This window comes from Panthera tigris, chromosome A2, assembly GCF_018350195.1.
Source record: "Panthera tigris isolate Pti1 chromosome A2, P.tigris_Pti1_mat1.1, whole genome shotgun sequence".
In the NCBI taxonomy this organism is placed as follows: Eukaryota; Metazoa; Chordata; class Mammalia; order Carnivora; family Felidae; genus Panthera; species Panthera tigris.
Window position 1 is genome coordinate 108,220,579 of NC_056661.1, and position 17,581 is coordinate 108,238,159.

General features: G+C 39.1%; 1 protein-coding gene across 1 annotated transcript in view; it reads right to left on the reverse strand.

Moving 5' to 3' along the window:
• Positions 1-17,581, reverse strand: part of CRPPA (CDP-L-ribitol pyrophosphorylase A) — a 314,810-nt gene that overhangs the window by 282,698 nt on the left and 14,531 nt on the right. Inside the window, exon 2 of the mRNA XM_042967601.1 lies at positions 12,804-13,080. Coding sequence (XP_042823535.1) covers positions 12,804-13,080 — 277 coding nt within the window. The remainder of the gene's footprint in view (positions 1-12,803; positions 13,081-17,581) is intronic.

A 17,581-nucleotide genomic window follows, 5' to 3' on the forward strand; every position in this document is an offset into this window, starting at 1 on the left:
TTACAATTTCATTTAGCTGAGTTGTCTCTATTCTGAGACTACTTAATGAATGTTTACACAATCACATCTTCAAAGCTAATCATTGGGCATTATGAGATTGTGAGTATTTCATATTTTGATAATACAATAACTCCAATATCCTTTCATAAAAATAATTTATTCAATACAGAAATGTCAGTATTTTAGAAAAACTTATCCAAATTGCTCTATCACTCCATGTACCCCTAAAAAAAGGATATGTAGCATGAAGAAATAAAGCCCCCATATGATATACTCAACTTTAATTCCTGAAAATTAAAGCAGTACCATTTAACTTACATCTAATTTGATCAAAAGTATTCTGCTTGGATGTCCTGGGTGTTTAATAAGCCTTACTACATTTTAATCCCTAGGTATATCACCACCCCTTGATCTGCCTCCTTCTCCAACTTGATTTAGAGGTAATACATAAAATATACAGGAGTCACAGTTTTAGCTAAAGAAAACAAAAGCTTTTCACACAGTAGCCTTTTCACCATCAGTAACACATCAAGTTTTACCTCATTCCATAGTCAGGGAATAATTCACTACCTACCCTGGGCACTTCAACTTTGTTAAAATAAGCCTCAACTTTGCCACTAAATACTCAGAAATCAGGCTTTCTCACATATCAAACTGCTTCTTTTAGACCCAGGTCTTAATACCAATGTTTCCCTCCAGGAAGATACAGAATCCAATGGCCCAGGAGCGCTTATTACCTGACCCCCCACCCAACACTGAATGAACTCTGACCTTCAATGCACTTGATCATGATCAAAACTAACCAATAGAGATCCAGTACAATTTACTGTTAGCCATGGTCAATTCTACCTAAGATTCTTTGGTTGGAAAATAGCATCTGTCGAGTCGTTTAGCTCTTTAATAACAAGCCCAAAATACTTTGCATAAATATCCAATACTGGATAGTCAAACAGTTTATTTTTCCTGATACACACATATTAGCTTTTACTTCTCAAGTTTTCCTTCATCATTACTGAGTATAGTCCTGCTGTAAAATACAAAGATCGCCCCCCCACAAACACACACACCGCCCCCCCACCCCGACCCCATCAGAATTTCAGTTTATTAGGTTACACTATTTCTCTTCAGAAAGGGACTCAACATATTTTCTAACTAATGATGCTAACCATCCTACAGGGCATGGGATAGCCGCCCCCCCCCCAACAGAAAGTACCTTACGAAAACATGTAAGATTGTGCCAAGTTTGAGAAATGCTTTGCCACTTCAGTATTCAGATACACAAAGAAACTCAGGTCTGGAAGTCTACTCTCAGATACAAAAATACCTGTTGCCTTAAATACTGGAGAAACAACCCAATACAGTAAGTGTAGGGTACTTTTTATTAGGTAAGCAGTAAGATGTACCTAAGGGTCAGGAGTTGATAAGATCACAAGCAGTTAAAATTCTTTAGGTAACTAATATTAACATGGGTAGGTCTGCCAAATTCGGGAAAGCAATTCAGTGTCTGAAAAGGATGCTGAGGTCTGGGAGGGCAGGAGCATTTTAGAAGAGAAAATGAGGTCTACTGTCAGGGAATGGCAAAGAAAAATTAAAGCATTCACAAGTACATGTGTCCTATTACCCCTTGGCTCACATCATCCAATCAGGTCCAGCCAATCCAGTTCCTTAAACTCTTCCCCTGCCCTCCAACCTCTACTTCTTTCTCTATTTCAGTCTGCTTAAATAGACTTTGACCACTTCGCTAGATCATTACAAAGATCCCAGACTAATTTCAGTCCCCTCAACCTCCTGTACTCCATCTATCAAACCAGGGAGACAGCCATCTTTCTAAACTTCAAGTCTTAGGTTATTTCCCTTGGATGGGGGGAGGGGGAGATTTAATGGTTCCCCCCTGGTCTCCAAAAGCTAATTCAAGGAAAGAAATCAAGGAAGATTAATGAGTTCAAACCTACAGGTTATTCCAGAGATGCTAAAAAAGGCAAATTTAAATGGTTCTGTTCAGTTGGAAGCTTAACATACAAGGTCTGCAATTATAGCAGAGAAGCTATAGCATGAGAGATTTCAGAGTAACTATGCCAATTTGGAGTTAAAACGGGTACATGCAAATGCTTTGTACCACGTCAAATAATCATCTCACAAACTTGCATGTTGTAGGATTCTTTTTATACAGTACTCTGGAAGAGACAAAAACAAAGGGACAGAGCACCTATCAAGAATTGACCTGGATTAGGAAGAGAGCAAGGGTCTGAGTACCAGGCAGCAGCAGGAGGGAATTCTTTGGCGTGTTACAAACTTCTGTTGTGATTGTAATCATCTGTACAGGTATAAACACTCAGACTGTATACCCTCCCAAAAGTGAATTTTACTATGTAACAGTACTTTTCAATGTGAACATTACTTTTCAATTAAGTAATGTGAGCATGATTTTGATTGCTCAGAAGTACTTTGTTCAGTTATATAAGAAGTTAAAGGAAACATTTTGAGTATGGGAAGATATATCTGGAAAGAGTGGTCAAAAAAAAACCAGCAAAGATTGCAGTCACAGAAGACAAAGTAGAGAGAGCTTCAGAAGGAAGGTCTGGTTAACGTTGTCAATTTAGCTAAGACATTCTGTATAGGCTGCTTTAGTATAATATGATTCTTTCTAATGTCAGCCACCTGGACTTAGCACAACCCCCACAGCTCACAACCAGAATGCCCTTATTTTAGACACCAGACCCAAGTGGGATCCCCACATCACCAGCTCTGCTGATATACTGGCTGCAAACCGAGAAGGTTCTCATAACCTCCAATGAAGTTCACCCAAAACTCCTAGAACTCAGGAAAATGATTAGAACTACATTTTGACAATGATTATTTATGATCACATGTGTATGACCAGGGATATGTATCAGACCAGATAAATGTCGAGAAACATGGGGTGAGGGCTTGCGAGTTCAGAACACAGCCTCTGCGGTACCCTCTCCCCATGCAATCAGCACATCGCTGTTCAACCAGGTCGCTCCCCTGAGCTTCAGTGTCCAGGGTCTTCACTGGGATATCATTTTGTCAGTGTGAGTCACTGAATCATTGACCATGTGGTTCAACTCAGTCTCCAGCGCAATTACTCTCCCCCAGAGGTTGGGGCTGGTTCAAAGTCTCAAACCTCCAACTGCCATTGGTAATGAGACACCATTAGTATTTCTGACAACCAGCCCAGATCCTGAGTGATCTCATTAGCATCATCTCAGGGGAGATGGAAGGGGATCATGAAAAACAAAAACCCACCTCTATTACTTTGGAAATTCTAAATACTTCAATTCTTCCTTCAAGGAACCAGGTGTAAAAGCCAGTCATCTTACTTATTTCATAACAGACTAAAACTGCACATATAGTTTGGGAGCTGAAAAATTACAGGTGATTTTGAACAGAGTAGTCAGAGGAGAAGAAGCCAGATCAGTGTGAACTGAGGAGTAAACTTTTGCACTGAGGAGGTGCAAAAGAAGGAGCAATAGATGTGACCTGTTACTGTCAGAACTTGGCAAGGGAGGAGAAGATAAAACATGATTAAAGATCCAAGAACACAGGACTTTAATATGTGCAAGTAACTATGGAAATGTCTTCTCTCAGGAACACATTTTGAGGAGGTTGCCTTTCTGATGCACTATAATTTTCAAATTCATGTTATTACTGGCAGTTTTGTGTATATAACAGCTAGCTTATTAATCCTAAAATGACTCTCTCACATTTCTATGTTCCAACTTATTTTACCCTTTCCAACATCTCCCTTATAACAATGTCCTTGTTACTACTTTTCCATCTCTGGACTTTTTTTTTTTTTTTGAGACAGAGAGAGACAGAGCATGAACGGGGGAGGGGCAGAGAGAGAGGGAGACATAGAATCGGAAGCAGGCTCCAGGCTCTGAGCCATCAGCCCAGAGCCCGACGCGAGGCTCGAACTCACAGACCGCGAGATCGTGACCTAAGCTGAAGTCGGCCGCCCAACCGACTGAGCCACCCAGGCGCCACATCCATCTCTGGACTTTTAATTATGCAGAAATATAAAAATAATTTATACTTAGTAAAAAAACTTTTTTTAAATTTTTAACGTTTATTTATTATTGAGAGACAGAGAGAGACAGAGCACGAGCAGGGGAGGGACAGAGAGAGAGGGAGACACAGAATCCAAAGCAGGCTCCAGGCTCCAAGCTGTCAGCACAAAGCCTGACGCGGGGCTCGAACTCATGAACCCTGAGATCATGACCTGAGCTAAAGTCAGACGCTCAACTGACTGAGCCACCCAGGTGCCCCAGTAAAAAACTTCTAATTTCAGGACTATAGCTGACAAATTATCTTGCAAAACCTCTTGCAATGTAAAAAAAAAGTTCAGGAGAAAATGTTATTAATAGCTTTTTTCCCCAGTGTGACTCTTAAGGTTATTTTTTTTTTTTTACTAATTTTTTAGGGGTGCCTGGGTGGTTCAGTTGGTTAAGTGGCAAAGTAGCCAACTCTTGGTTTCATCTCAGGTCATGAACTCACAGTCATGAGATCAGACCCCACATCTGGCTCCATACTGAGCATGGAGCCTGCCTTGAAATTCCATCTCCTCTTCTCTCCAGGCTCCTCCCCTTCTCTCTCCCGCTCTCTCTCTCTCTCAAAATAAATAAATAAACTTTAAAAAATCATTATTTTAGAACCGTGACTCATGAGATAACTACCTAGGACTAACATCACATCCAGAATCCAAGGAAGACAGTGGAGATGCGTTGGGTTATTAAGAGGATTTAGTATAAACAAATGAGACAGAATGAGGAATTCTGTCCTGACACTATGCTACCTAGTCTGCAAGAACTGTGGCCCTCACATTAAGATCCAGGTAACCATTTAAAAGGTAAGCCAGATAAAGCACAATAACCACTGCGTTAAGATTATACAAAATTGTCTGTCTATCCTGGCTTGTATTCTGATGGGTAGGGGAACCTTCCCTGAGAGGCCCTAACTGTCATCTAGACTTAATGGGAGTTCAGAGTTTGGTTTAACATGACCATAAGGTGGATAAAACCTCAAGCCAAAAATTAACATAATGTGAATCCAAAATGGTAAAGCCCTCAGGATCCCTGGCAGAACACAAATCTGCTTCAAAAACACATCTTCATCCCATGCCCAAAGGATTCCTACTGATAAAGTCCTGCCAAACATGGGACTACAATACAAACTGCTCAACAGAGGAAGAAACAAATCTTGAATAAAAGTGGAGAAATGAAGAAGTTAAGAACTACGAAGAATTACATTAGCTACAATGAATTAAATATTTGTATTTAAGTACTGAAAGAATATAAAATCGTGAAAAAAAAGGGGGGGGGGGCAATGACAGCTGAAAAGGACCAAATCAAACTCCTAGGAAGTCAAATTTTGATTGTGAAAATACTTCAACAAGATATTATATTAGGACTAATATAAATGAAAACCGAGGCTACTCAGAAAACACCACCCCCGCTACATACACACACGCGCGCCAGAAAAAAAAAATGATGTTATGAGGACAGGGTAAGGTTTACCAGACATTCAGTGATGCATAAGTAGAAGGGAGAAAAAGCTGTAGGATCAGAAATGGGGCAAAGTCAATATTTAAAAGTTAATGATATGGAAGGCTCTAGAATTGATAAGATATTAATCAAACTGCATGAATAAATCCTAAGCAAGGGAGGAAAAAAAGATATTCTTATCTAGTCACACCATAGAGACAATGCACAATACCTTTGAAAAATAAGTGACTTTAAAATCAACCTGGCAGACACTATGTAGCTAAGATGCCAACTTAGCAGGAGGACCCTAGACTTGACTTATCCCTTGAACACAGCTACATTATTGTCAAATCATACCCCGGAAAGTGACTTGAGTACTGACAGAACAGACTGTACAACTAGAGGAATAGAAGAGGCCACACAGAGGAAGGTATGAAGTATGGAGACATGGTTTGGGGAAGAAACCTATCGTGGGTGCTGCAGAGGGAAAGGAGTCCTGGCCACAAAGAAAGCTAAGAGAAAGAGAGAGATCGGAGTGCATGTGGGTACACTCAGGAGAACTCTTCTCCAAAGCCATTGGCTGGGAAAACGAGAGAGGCTGATTTTCTTGAGTTTCACCAGCAGGTCTCAAAGCCAGGAGTTTTAGCGGTTGGCGGGCTTGGCTGGGAAAGAGGCCTGAGAACACTTCCCTCCTCCTGGAAAGAAGGCAGGCGAACCATCTGGGAAAGACTGCATGATCTGAGGGTTGCCTAAAGTGCTTGGGAAGAGACCGTTCACTCTTCCACTGTCTCTTAGAGGTGGTGTTCACAGAAACGCCTTTCTGGGGACAGAAGAGCGGGCAGGCAGCACTTCCCTTCCCTGCCCCACAGCATAGGCGCAGAGACACCTGCTGAGGGCAGCTAACCCAGACACCGGCTGCTTAGCCTGCGTCGCTACAAACCCCATGCCCCTGTGCTCCGGCTTACCTGCCCTTCTCAGTCAAACCTACATCTGTCCCAGAGTGGCGAGACCCTCTCCAGAAGACTAATGCAGGCCCCCTAACACAGCACATCCTTAAAGTTTGTAGTTTAAAAGTCATCATTAAAAACAAATATTTAAAAAAAAAAAAAAAAGGGCATCAGGCTTGACTGGGATAGAGTCCAAAGGACAATGTACTGTTCCAGGTGGGCAAGCAACCTGGAGACAGACTGTGTGACATCAGCAATCTGAAAGATGCCTGGGACGCTTATGGGGAAGTTACTTGATATTCGGCGGGGGGGGGGGGGGGGGGGGGGGGGGGGGGGTAGTTCCCTGACAGCAGCAAGCACAGAGACTCCTCTCCATGGACACAGGAACTGGCTGGTGCCATCTCCCTCCATGACCCCTCAGCATAAACCAGCTTCACTAAAGAGCACAGGGCCAACCAGATTCACTCAACAGCATACCACTGGCAGCCTCACCAGCTTAAACCAAGTCCTGACATGCCAGGACTCTGCTGGTCCTCCTTTTCTCACACAAGCATGCCCAAGGCCTAGCACAGCAGACCCCTTCACCAGAAGATCAGCAGAAACCTGCGCTCACACCATGTCTTCCAACCAGAGAGTTCTGCAAGGCTTCAACTCAAGAGGAAGGAGCATCGAATCTCATTTAACAAGCAGACCAGACCACACCTAGTTAAAACTCACTACACTCTGGCCAAGATCCAAACATTGCATGCTACAGACAAGGAAACCCTTTGCAAATGACTGGCCTGAGCAACAGAGAAGCCAAAGCACAGCAGCAGACTACATGCAGCATACAGCACAGACAGGGCCTGAAGCGCCAGGCCCTGAACACTTTATCACATCTCCTTCATAAAGCCATTATTCTCAGGAACAGGAAACCTAATAGGATTTTCCAACACAGAGAAGACGACAGAGACTTCGACAAAATGCCAAGATGGAGGGGAACTCATCCCCTAAGAAAGAACAAGGAAAGATCCAGCCAGAGATCTAGCTGATACAAGTAATGTGCCTGATGGAGAATTTAAAGTAACAACCACAAGGACACTCACTGAGATTGAGAAGAACAGGAGGACATCAGGAAGACCCTTACCACAGAGATAAAAGAGCTCAAAACCAATCAGGCAAAAATGAAAACTCCAACAACGGAGATTTGAAACAGACTGGATAGAATGACAAGGATGAAAGAAGCAGAGGAATGAGTAAGTCACATAGAAGAGAAAATTATGAAAAATAATGAAGTTGAACAAAAGGGAGAATGAATTATGCAACATGCAAGTAGACTTAGGGAACTCAGTGACTCCATCACATACTGTAATATTTGTATAAAAGGAGTCCCAGAGGACGAGAGAGAAGAGGGGGCAGCAGGTTTATTTCAAGAAATAAGAAGTAAAAACTTTCCTATTCTGGGGAAGGAAACACATAGATATCCTAATCCAGAAGGCATAGAGAACTCCCATTAAAATCAACAAAAGCAGGTCAATACCAAGACATATTGCAGTTAAATTTGCAAAATATAGAGAAAAAGAAAACATCCTAGAAGCATCAAGACAAAAGAAGTCCTTAACTTCCAAGGGAAACCCATAGCACTAGCTGCAGATCTCTGCACAGAAACTTGGCAAGCCAGGAGGGAGTGGCATAAAATATTCATTGTGCTGGTTGAGAAAAATCTGCAACCAAGAATACTCAACACAGCAGGCTATCATTCAGAATAGAAGGAAAGATATAGAGTTTCCCAGACAAACACAAACTAAAGGTGTTTGTGACCACTAAACCAGCCCTGTAAGAAATACTGAGTCTAAAGTAAAGACCAAAAGTAACAAAGATACTTCAGAAATGACAAAACAAGTAATAAAATGATACTAAATACGTATCTATCAATAATTACTCTGAATGTAAAGGGACTCCAGTCGAAAGACACAGTGTGTCAGAATGGATTAAATAAAAAAAACCAGAACCCATCTATATGTTGCCTATGAGAGACTTATTTTAGACCTAAAGACACCTGAAGATTTCAAGAGAGGGGCTGAAGAAACATTTACCATGCAAATGGACATCAAAAGAAACCCAGACTAGCCATATATATACAGGTAAACATTTTTTTTTAAATTTTTGAGAGAGACAGAGAGACAGAGACAAAGCACGACCAGGGGAGGGGCAAAGAAAGAGGGAGACACAGAATCTGAAGCAGGCTCCAGGCTCTGAGCTGTCAGCACAGAGGGCGACTTGGGGCTCTAACTCACAAGATAAAGATCTGAGCCAAAGTTGGATATCTAACCAACTGAGCCACCAGGTGCCCCCACAAACTACATTTAAACCAAAGACTGTAACCAGAGATGAAGAAGGGCACTACATCAAAACAAGTGGAACTGTCAACTGTAAATTGAATTCCAACATGGAATACCAAAATATATAAAACAGTTAATGACAAACATAAAGAAACTCATTGATAATAATACAGTAATAGCAGGAGACTTTACATCATTTACATCAATGGACACATCATCTAAGCAAAAAATCAACAAGGAAACAGTGGCTTTGAATAACACACTGGACCAGATGCACAAAACAAATATATCAGAACATTTCATTCTAAAGCAGCAAAATACACATGGGACATTCAAATACACATGGGACATTCTCCAGCAAAGATCACATAGTAGGTCACAAATCAGGCTTCATCACATACAAAAAAAAAGTAAGATTGTATCATGCATCTTTTCTGGCCACAGCACTATGAAACTTGAAGTCAATCTCAAGAAAAAAATTGCAAAGACCACAAAAACATGGAGATTAAACAACTAAAGAATGCTACTAAAGAATGAATGGGTCAACCAAGAAATGAAGAAATAAAAAAAAAAAAAATTAAAAAAAAAAAACACGGCAACAAATGAAAATGAAAACACGATGGTCCAAAACTTCTGGGATGCAGCAGATGCAGTCATAAGAGGGAAGTATACAGCAATACAAGCCTACCTCAAGAAACAAGAAAAATCTCAAAAAACCTAACCTTACACCTGGAGGAGCTATAAAAAGAACAAATGAAGTCTGAAGCCAGTAGAAGAAGGGAAGTAATAAAGATTAGAACAGAAATAAATGATATAGAAAGTGAAAAAAAATATTTAGATCAATGAAACCAGCTGTTTACTTGAAAAAATAATACTGACATGCCCCCTAAAAGAGAAAGAACCCCAATAAACAAATAATAAGAGGAGAAATAACATCCAACACAATAGAAATACATACAAGATTATAGTATGAAGAATTATATTCTAACAAATCAGACTACATGGAACAAATAGATAAATTTCTAGAAACATAAAATATCAAAACTGCAGCAGGAAGAAATACCAAATTCGAATAGACCGATATCCAGCAAAGAAACTGAATCAGTAATCAAAAATCCCCAACAAACCAAATCCAGGGCCAGATGGCTTCCCGGGGGAATTCTACCTAACATTTAAAGAAGAGTTAATACCTATTCTACTCACACTTTTCCCAAAAATAGAAATTGAAAGAAAACTTCCTAACTCATTTTAGAGGCAGCATTACCCTGATTCCAAAACCAGACAAAGATTCCACTAAGAAAGAGAACTAGAGGCCAATATCCCTGATGAACATGGATGCAAGAATTCTCAAACATATTATTTATATATATATACATATACATATATATATATATATATATATATATATATATATGCAAATTGAATCTACAGGACATTGAAATAATCATTCATGGGGTGCCTACATGGCTCAGTCAACTGAGCACCCAACTCTTAATTTTGGCTCAGGTCATGATCCCAGAGTCTTGGGATCCAGCCCCGTGTTGGACTCTACAATGAGCATAGAGCCTAAGATTCTCTCTCTCTCCTTCTCTCTCTGCCCCTCCCCTGTGGTTGTTCTATCAACATAAATAAATATCAAAAAAAAAAAAAAAAAAAAAAAGTATTTCACCTATCTGTATTAAACTCATTTCCTACTGTCTTGAAAATTATTCCTTAACACCATCCAAACAAGACATCACTTCCATTGTTTTAAATGTTTATTTTTGAGAGAGACAGAGAGAACACAAGCATGAGCCAGAGAGGAGCAGAGAGGGGGACAGAAGATCCCAAGCAGGCTCTGTGCTTACAGTCGAGAGCCCCATGTGGGACTCAAACTCACAAACCGTGAGATCATGAATTGAGCCAAAGTCAGACGCTTAACCAAATGAGTCACTCAAGCACCCCACAAGACATTATTTCTAGAAGACATCAAGTTCCTGAAGCTTCAAAATAAATAGTGAAGATTTTGCTTAAAACTAGCTTCTTAATTCAAAGTTTCACAGATTTCATTAAAACATCATGTATGATTTAATCATGTGCATAATACATAAAAGTTATTCTATTAACATTCATTATAAAGAGTCAAAGAATTCCAACACATCTGCAACAACAACAAAAAAAACAGTAAATGCTATGCATGTTTATGTTTTATTAAGTCACCAGTTAAACCAGGATATCTTAGCTCATTATTAACTGCAGGAGAGTCCTCTTAACTTTCAGACCTATTACCACAAGTATCACTTTACAGACAATCTTAGAAATAAGATCTCAAAAAAAAAAAAAAAAAATCAGCAAAAAATTCCAAATGTGTAATTTGTATTGTGAGCTTGACTGATATTTTTCCAAAAGGTAACATAGCCAAAGGTCTCTAATTTTATTTGCCTTATAGTATAAATTTTTCATTATCAGCCCCACCTATACAGTGCTCCCTAGGAACTTGCTCAAATTTGTCAAGTTTCACTCTAATTCCTCAGTGTTACAAATCCTGTGCCCTTTTCTTCCTCTTCATTTCACTTCTAACTGATCATCTTGCATCTACTACAGTAAAGGAGCCTGGAAAACAGGAAGGAGTCACAGAAGAAATAGGAGGGCCCTGACCAAGTTTTGAGGTCAACTAACGTACCTCTATGATCATTTTCACTCCATTAACACTACATCAAGCTACCATTTTTAAGTTACACTGAAGAAAAATGTTTTATTTGATTGATGGAATTCTTATACAGGTTTAAAAGGAATTCATGCTGCAGGGAGATGAGATAAAATTACCACCAATTTCCTGACAAAATTGCAGTTACATATAGATCACTGAAGACAAATCAAATACTATCTTTTCCAGATTGGTATTTTTTAACTCACCACCCATATGGCTAAGAAGGCTTAGAGGACTCCTTCCATTGGTCTACAATCCTACATGTTGTAATTCATCTTAATACCTTTTTTATTTTTAAAAACTTAACACCTAATTTCCAATAGTAAAAAACCCCACAGGCATTAGCACCTGCATTGTTTTAAATATTTATTTAAAGAGAGAGAAACAGAGAGACAACTAGAGGAAGCACAGAGAGACAGGGAGAGAGAGCATCCCAAACAGGCTCCACACTCGGCACAGAGCCTGACTCAGGGCTCAAACTCATCACTGTGAGATCATGCATGACCTGAGCCAAAATCAAAAGTCAGCCATTCAACCAACTGAGCCACCCAGGCACTCCATCGTCTGTATTTTTACAAGTAAGGAAAGTAAAGAAAATGGGCTCGAAGAGGTTGAGAAAGTTGCACATACACCATTAATTAAAAAATGTTTAAGAGGGGCCTAAGCATGTCCAGCTCCATAGCTTATTGCTATTATGCTATACCAACTGTGTACAACACGTTGCACTGTCTCAAATTTAGACTAGAAAACTATTACCTTATTTTTAGGATTTTTATCTACTAATATAAGAACAAAACAAAGATGTTCTAGACATTACCAAAGGTCTTTTGCTATCTTGTCTTCTTTGGTGAAATATCACACAGAATTCTGTATCATCTTAAAATGTTTCACTTTAAAGGGTGTGAAAATCTTGCCTAGTTATTCGTGCTGGAAAGTAAACCAGTTCCGGAAAGTCCAAACACAATGTGCATGTGATCAGCCAAATTTTTGATAATCGTGTGTCCTAGACTTGAGAATTTTCTTAGGTATTTTCAGGTAAGTGTACATTGCTTCTCATTTATTCAAGGTGCATACATAGCCATACTCTGAAGACATTATTACATTTTTCTCCAAAAAGCTCATGTTATGATGAGGCACTGGACTGTAAGAAAAAATAAATTCCGGTACAGTCTCATGACCTACAACACTTCAAGCTTCCTGAAAAAAAATTTAGCATGATGCTTTTAAGTCATCATGCCTGTTTCATATAGACATTTAAATAGGATTTCATCAAAATCCAGCAATTCAACATTTGCTATTGTATTTGCATCTTTTATCCACCTTCAGAAGTATAAACACTTACCCCATATTCCTTAGCAGCTGTGACAACCTTAAGAAGGACATCTTCTTCAACAAATGGTCTCACAGCATCATGGATTATCACAACTTCTGGCTTAGACAGTTTAGAGTCAGGCTGGTCCTCTGCCAGTGCTTTGAGTCCATTGAAAATTGACCTGTGACGGGTCACTCCAGCTTCAACCAGTGAGATGCGTTGATGCTGGTACTTCTGAATGATACCCTTCATTGCTTCCATGTTCTCTCCAGTTACTGCAACAACAATGTCCTTTATCCAACATACTCTAAAAGGAAAGAGTACATACGTTTAATATAAATAGAGCCTTATACAAGTTAAGCTAGTAACAAAACTGAATTAGTAAGCACTACTGTAACTTCATAGGGCTATCAAAAACTGAAAGTTAAATCAGTTTTATGCATTTTATTGTGTCTAGTAAAAAGATTGTTAATCAGTGAATATTTCACACTATAGATAGTAACAGATGTAGTTAGTGTTTTATACTCCATAGTCAAATTTTATCTATATAAATACTATACAATAGATATGGATTCCAAAGTTTGGATTCTATTATCAGTACATTGAGATAAAAGAATGCAGTAATAGTCCTTTAAATTGATTTTTTTCCAAATCATTTGTTCAATAAAATAGGAACAAATCAAAGCAGTTTTGAATACCAGAATTTCTGTCTCTCTCAAGAAATCCATCAAATCACTAACACAGCTGCATAACTTTGCCTACATCCAAGTGAAACATCATGCCTTAAATGGGATACTAAGATTATATCAAGTTCAAAATGATAAACTTTGTAATAAAATATTTAATTAAAGAATTGACCTATTGAGTCACACAAAGTATTAAACAATCTTTCTGTTGTAAAATATTTTTTTAAACACTTACTGACATTTTGCACTGCATACTCCATAGCATTGAGTGGCAACTGCATTAGATTTGGCAGACTTCTTGAACACCAGCACTAACAGAGCTTGAGGTCATTATAGACTCTATGTTCCACATAGAGCCAACAGGCTCAGACCAGGCAAACTGCCTCTGACCCACGATACCAACTCTGAATAAAGGTCACTTTAAAATTAATTATTTTCTTTTTTAATTTACATCCAAGTTAGTATATAGTGCAATAATGATTTCAGGAGTAGATTCCAGTGATTCATTCCCTATGCATAACACCCAGTGCTCATCCCAACAAGCGTCTTCCTTAATGCCCCTTACCCATTTAGCCCATTGTCCCTCCCACAACCCCTCCAGTAATGCTCTGTTCTCCATAATCAAGAGTCTCTTATTTTTTGTCTCCCTCCCTGTTTTTGTATTGCTTTCGCTTCCCCTCTCTTGTGTTCATCTGTTCTGTGTCTTAAAGCCCTCATATGAGTGAAGTCATATGATACCTGTCTTTCACTAATTTAGCTTAGCATAACACCCTCTAGTTCCATCCATGTAGTTGCAAATGGCAAGATTTCATTCTTTTTGATTGCCGAGTAATACTCCATTGTGTATATATACACCACATCTTCTTTATCCATTCATCCCTTGATGGACTTTTGGGCTCTTTCCATACTTTGGCTATTGTTGATAGTGCTGCTATAAACACAGGGGTGCATGTGTCCCTTCGAAACAGCACACCTGTATCCCATGAATAAGTGCCTAGTAGTGCAATTGCTGGGTCATAGGGTAGTTCTATTTTTAGCTTTTTGAAGAACCTCCATACTGTTTTCCAGAGTGGCTACACCAGCTTGCATTGCCACCAACAATGCAAAAGAGATCCTCTTTCTCCACATCCTCGCCAGCATCTGTTGTTGCCTGAGTTGTTAATGTTCGCTATTCTGACAGGTGTAAGGTAGTATCTCATTGTGGTTTTGATTTGTATTTCCCTGATGATGAGTGATGTTGAGCATTTTTTCATGTGTAGGTTGGCCATCTGGATGTTTTCTTTGGAGAAGTGTCTATTCATGTTTTGCCCATTTCTTCACTGGATCATTTGGTTTTTGGGTGTTGGGTTGGATAAGTTCTTTGTAGATTTTGGATACTAACCCTTTATCTGATATGTCATTTGCAAATATCTTCTCCCATTCTGTCACTTGCCTTTTAGTTTTGCTGATTGTTTCCTTCACTGTGCAGAAGTTTTTATTTTGATGAGGTCCCAATAGTTTATTTTTGCTTTGGTTTCCCTTGCCTCTAGAGACATGTTAAGAAGTTGGTGCGGCGAAGTTCAAAGAGGCCGCTTTCTCCTCGAGGATTTTGATGGCTTCCTGTCTTACACTTAGATCTTTCATTCATTTTGAGTTTATTTTTGTGTATGGTGTAAGAAAGTGGTCCAGGTTAATTTTTCTACGTCACTGTCCAGTTTTCCCAGCATGGTTTGCTGAACAGACTGTCTTTATTCCACCAGATATTCTTTCCTACTTTGTCAAAGATTAGTTTGCCATACTTTTGTGGGTCCATTTCTGGGTTCTCTATTCTGTTCCATTGATCTGAGTGTCTGTTTTTGTGGCATTACCATACCGTCTTGATAATTACAGCTTTGTAATACATCTTGCACTCCAGACTGTTATACCCCCAGCTTTCATTTTCTTTTTCAGGATTGCTTTGGCTATTTGGGGTCTTTTCTCGTTCCATACAAAGAACTCTCAGCCTCTGAGACACTCTATATGCATGCTAGACAGTGAAAATCTTATATACATTTTTACAAAGATGGAAAGTTCTGAAAATTACTCAGTGAAATGAGATTTATGTGAACATTTGGTTGATTTACTTAATTATTAACCTCCAACCTTCTGTAATTGAACCAACCCTTTCCAATCCCATTCTTCCTGTCGCTACAACAGTAATATACAGATGAGCAACACAAAGAGCTACTTTATAGGCACACTGTATTTTTAAGTCCATTCCTTTAACAGGTATTTACTGAATGAAGATGCTGATAAACTAAGCATTGACAACACAATGAAAATAAATACTGCCTTTGCTGAGGTTACAGATCAAACAAAGAACCCCAAGGAACAACGGCAATCTGTGATCAAGTGTTATGAAGAAATCCAGGCTCACATGCAAGCAGATCATCTGACTAGCACAGAGAAGGCCAAGGTGATATTCCCTAAGGAACCAGAATTTGCTATAGGATCCAAATGGTGAGTGGCAGGGAAAAATAGGCAAAGGAGTATGAAGGTCTGCTGTAAGTAAAAGCCATTACAAGGTCCTGAGGGCCAGGAAGCAAATGGAGTCAAATCGTTTCAGCAATGGAATGGGATGAGAGCCTATGAAGAAGCTGGAGGTCAAGGCAAGACCCAGAATAGGCTAAGCCATGGGGCCTCACAGACCATGTTATGAGTTTTAATGTTATAATACAAAGCCATAAACAAAGCTTTATGCAGGAGAGGACATTTCTCTAAAAAAACAACAAAAAAAAAAATTTAAAAAGTGCTCACTTACCCAAATGTGTATCATGTCATAAAACAGTGCCTAGAAAACTCTAGTAGTCAGAAAAGCCCCTAAGAGAAGACTACTTCCTAATTTCCCAAACCTGTGAAGGGACAACCCTACATGCCAAAGGAACTTTACAGATGTGGTTAAGGATCTTGAAATGGAATGATTTTCCTAGACCATCTAGATATGTCTAATATAATCCCAGGAATCCTTAAACGTGAACAAGAGGCAGAAAAGTCAACGCAGCAGATGAGTTAATAGAAACGTGGCCAGAGTGATACAGGACCACAAGTCTAGGAATATAAGCAACCTCTAGAAACCAGAAAGTGGCCAGGAAATGGACTGTCCCTTGAGTGTCCAGAACAAACATAGCATTGCCAACACCTTTATATTTTAGTCCAGTGATACCTACTGTAAACTTCTAACTTCCAGAAGTTGAAGGTAGTAACATGTTGCTTTAAGTCACTCACTTCATGGTTTTTTTGTTTGTTTTTGTTTTGTTTTGTTTTAACAGCAGCTAATTTAGTACACTCAGTTTTACTCTTGCTACAAGGTAGAGAAGACATCTGGTAGAGAAAGAGGGAAAGCAGACAGACCAAGTAGGAGATGACTGCTGCTTCATTCTGGGAAAGACGATGACTGTAGCCTCGCTACCAGATGGAGCTTGTAGATGGGTTTTAAGAGATAAATTAGAGAGCATAACCTTTGCAAAATTGGCAAAAAAGTTTCATTATGACATAAAATAACTAACATTAAGCATTTACTATGGCTTAAGCCTTAGTCATGTTCTAACTCCTGTAATCCTCATTCTCTACGGTCTCTCTTAAGTGGGAAACAATTAAGAGGTGACATACACATTCTACTTAGCTTTCCCAAACTACCATCTTGTACCAAAAAGTTCTTGAAATCGTTTTACCAAAATACAATACCATATTCCATCTTCTAGAAGGTAACTTCCATGACAGAAAGGACAACATCTGTTTTGTCCATTGCTTTTCACATACCTGGTATACCCTCATTTATTTGTTGAATAAATGACCTTGGTCAATCTCACCTACCAGCAATGGTGTAGTATCTCTCAACACAGCATCATCTCAAAGGTTATAAAAACAAAAGAAGCTCTTCATTAAGCTGATCAGCTACAAAAACTCAAAAAAAAAAAAAAAAAAAAAACACAGTATAACCTTCCCTATGTGATGTGGTTTTGTTTCAAGCATTTGACTCCTTACCTTCATTTCAATAACTTTAGGCTCCTAGAAAGCCAGAATTACTTATGTTTTGTCAGACACTGGGGGGAATTCTAATCACAAGCAAGCTGAAACAATGCAGAAATATTCACAAAGCACCCA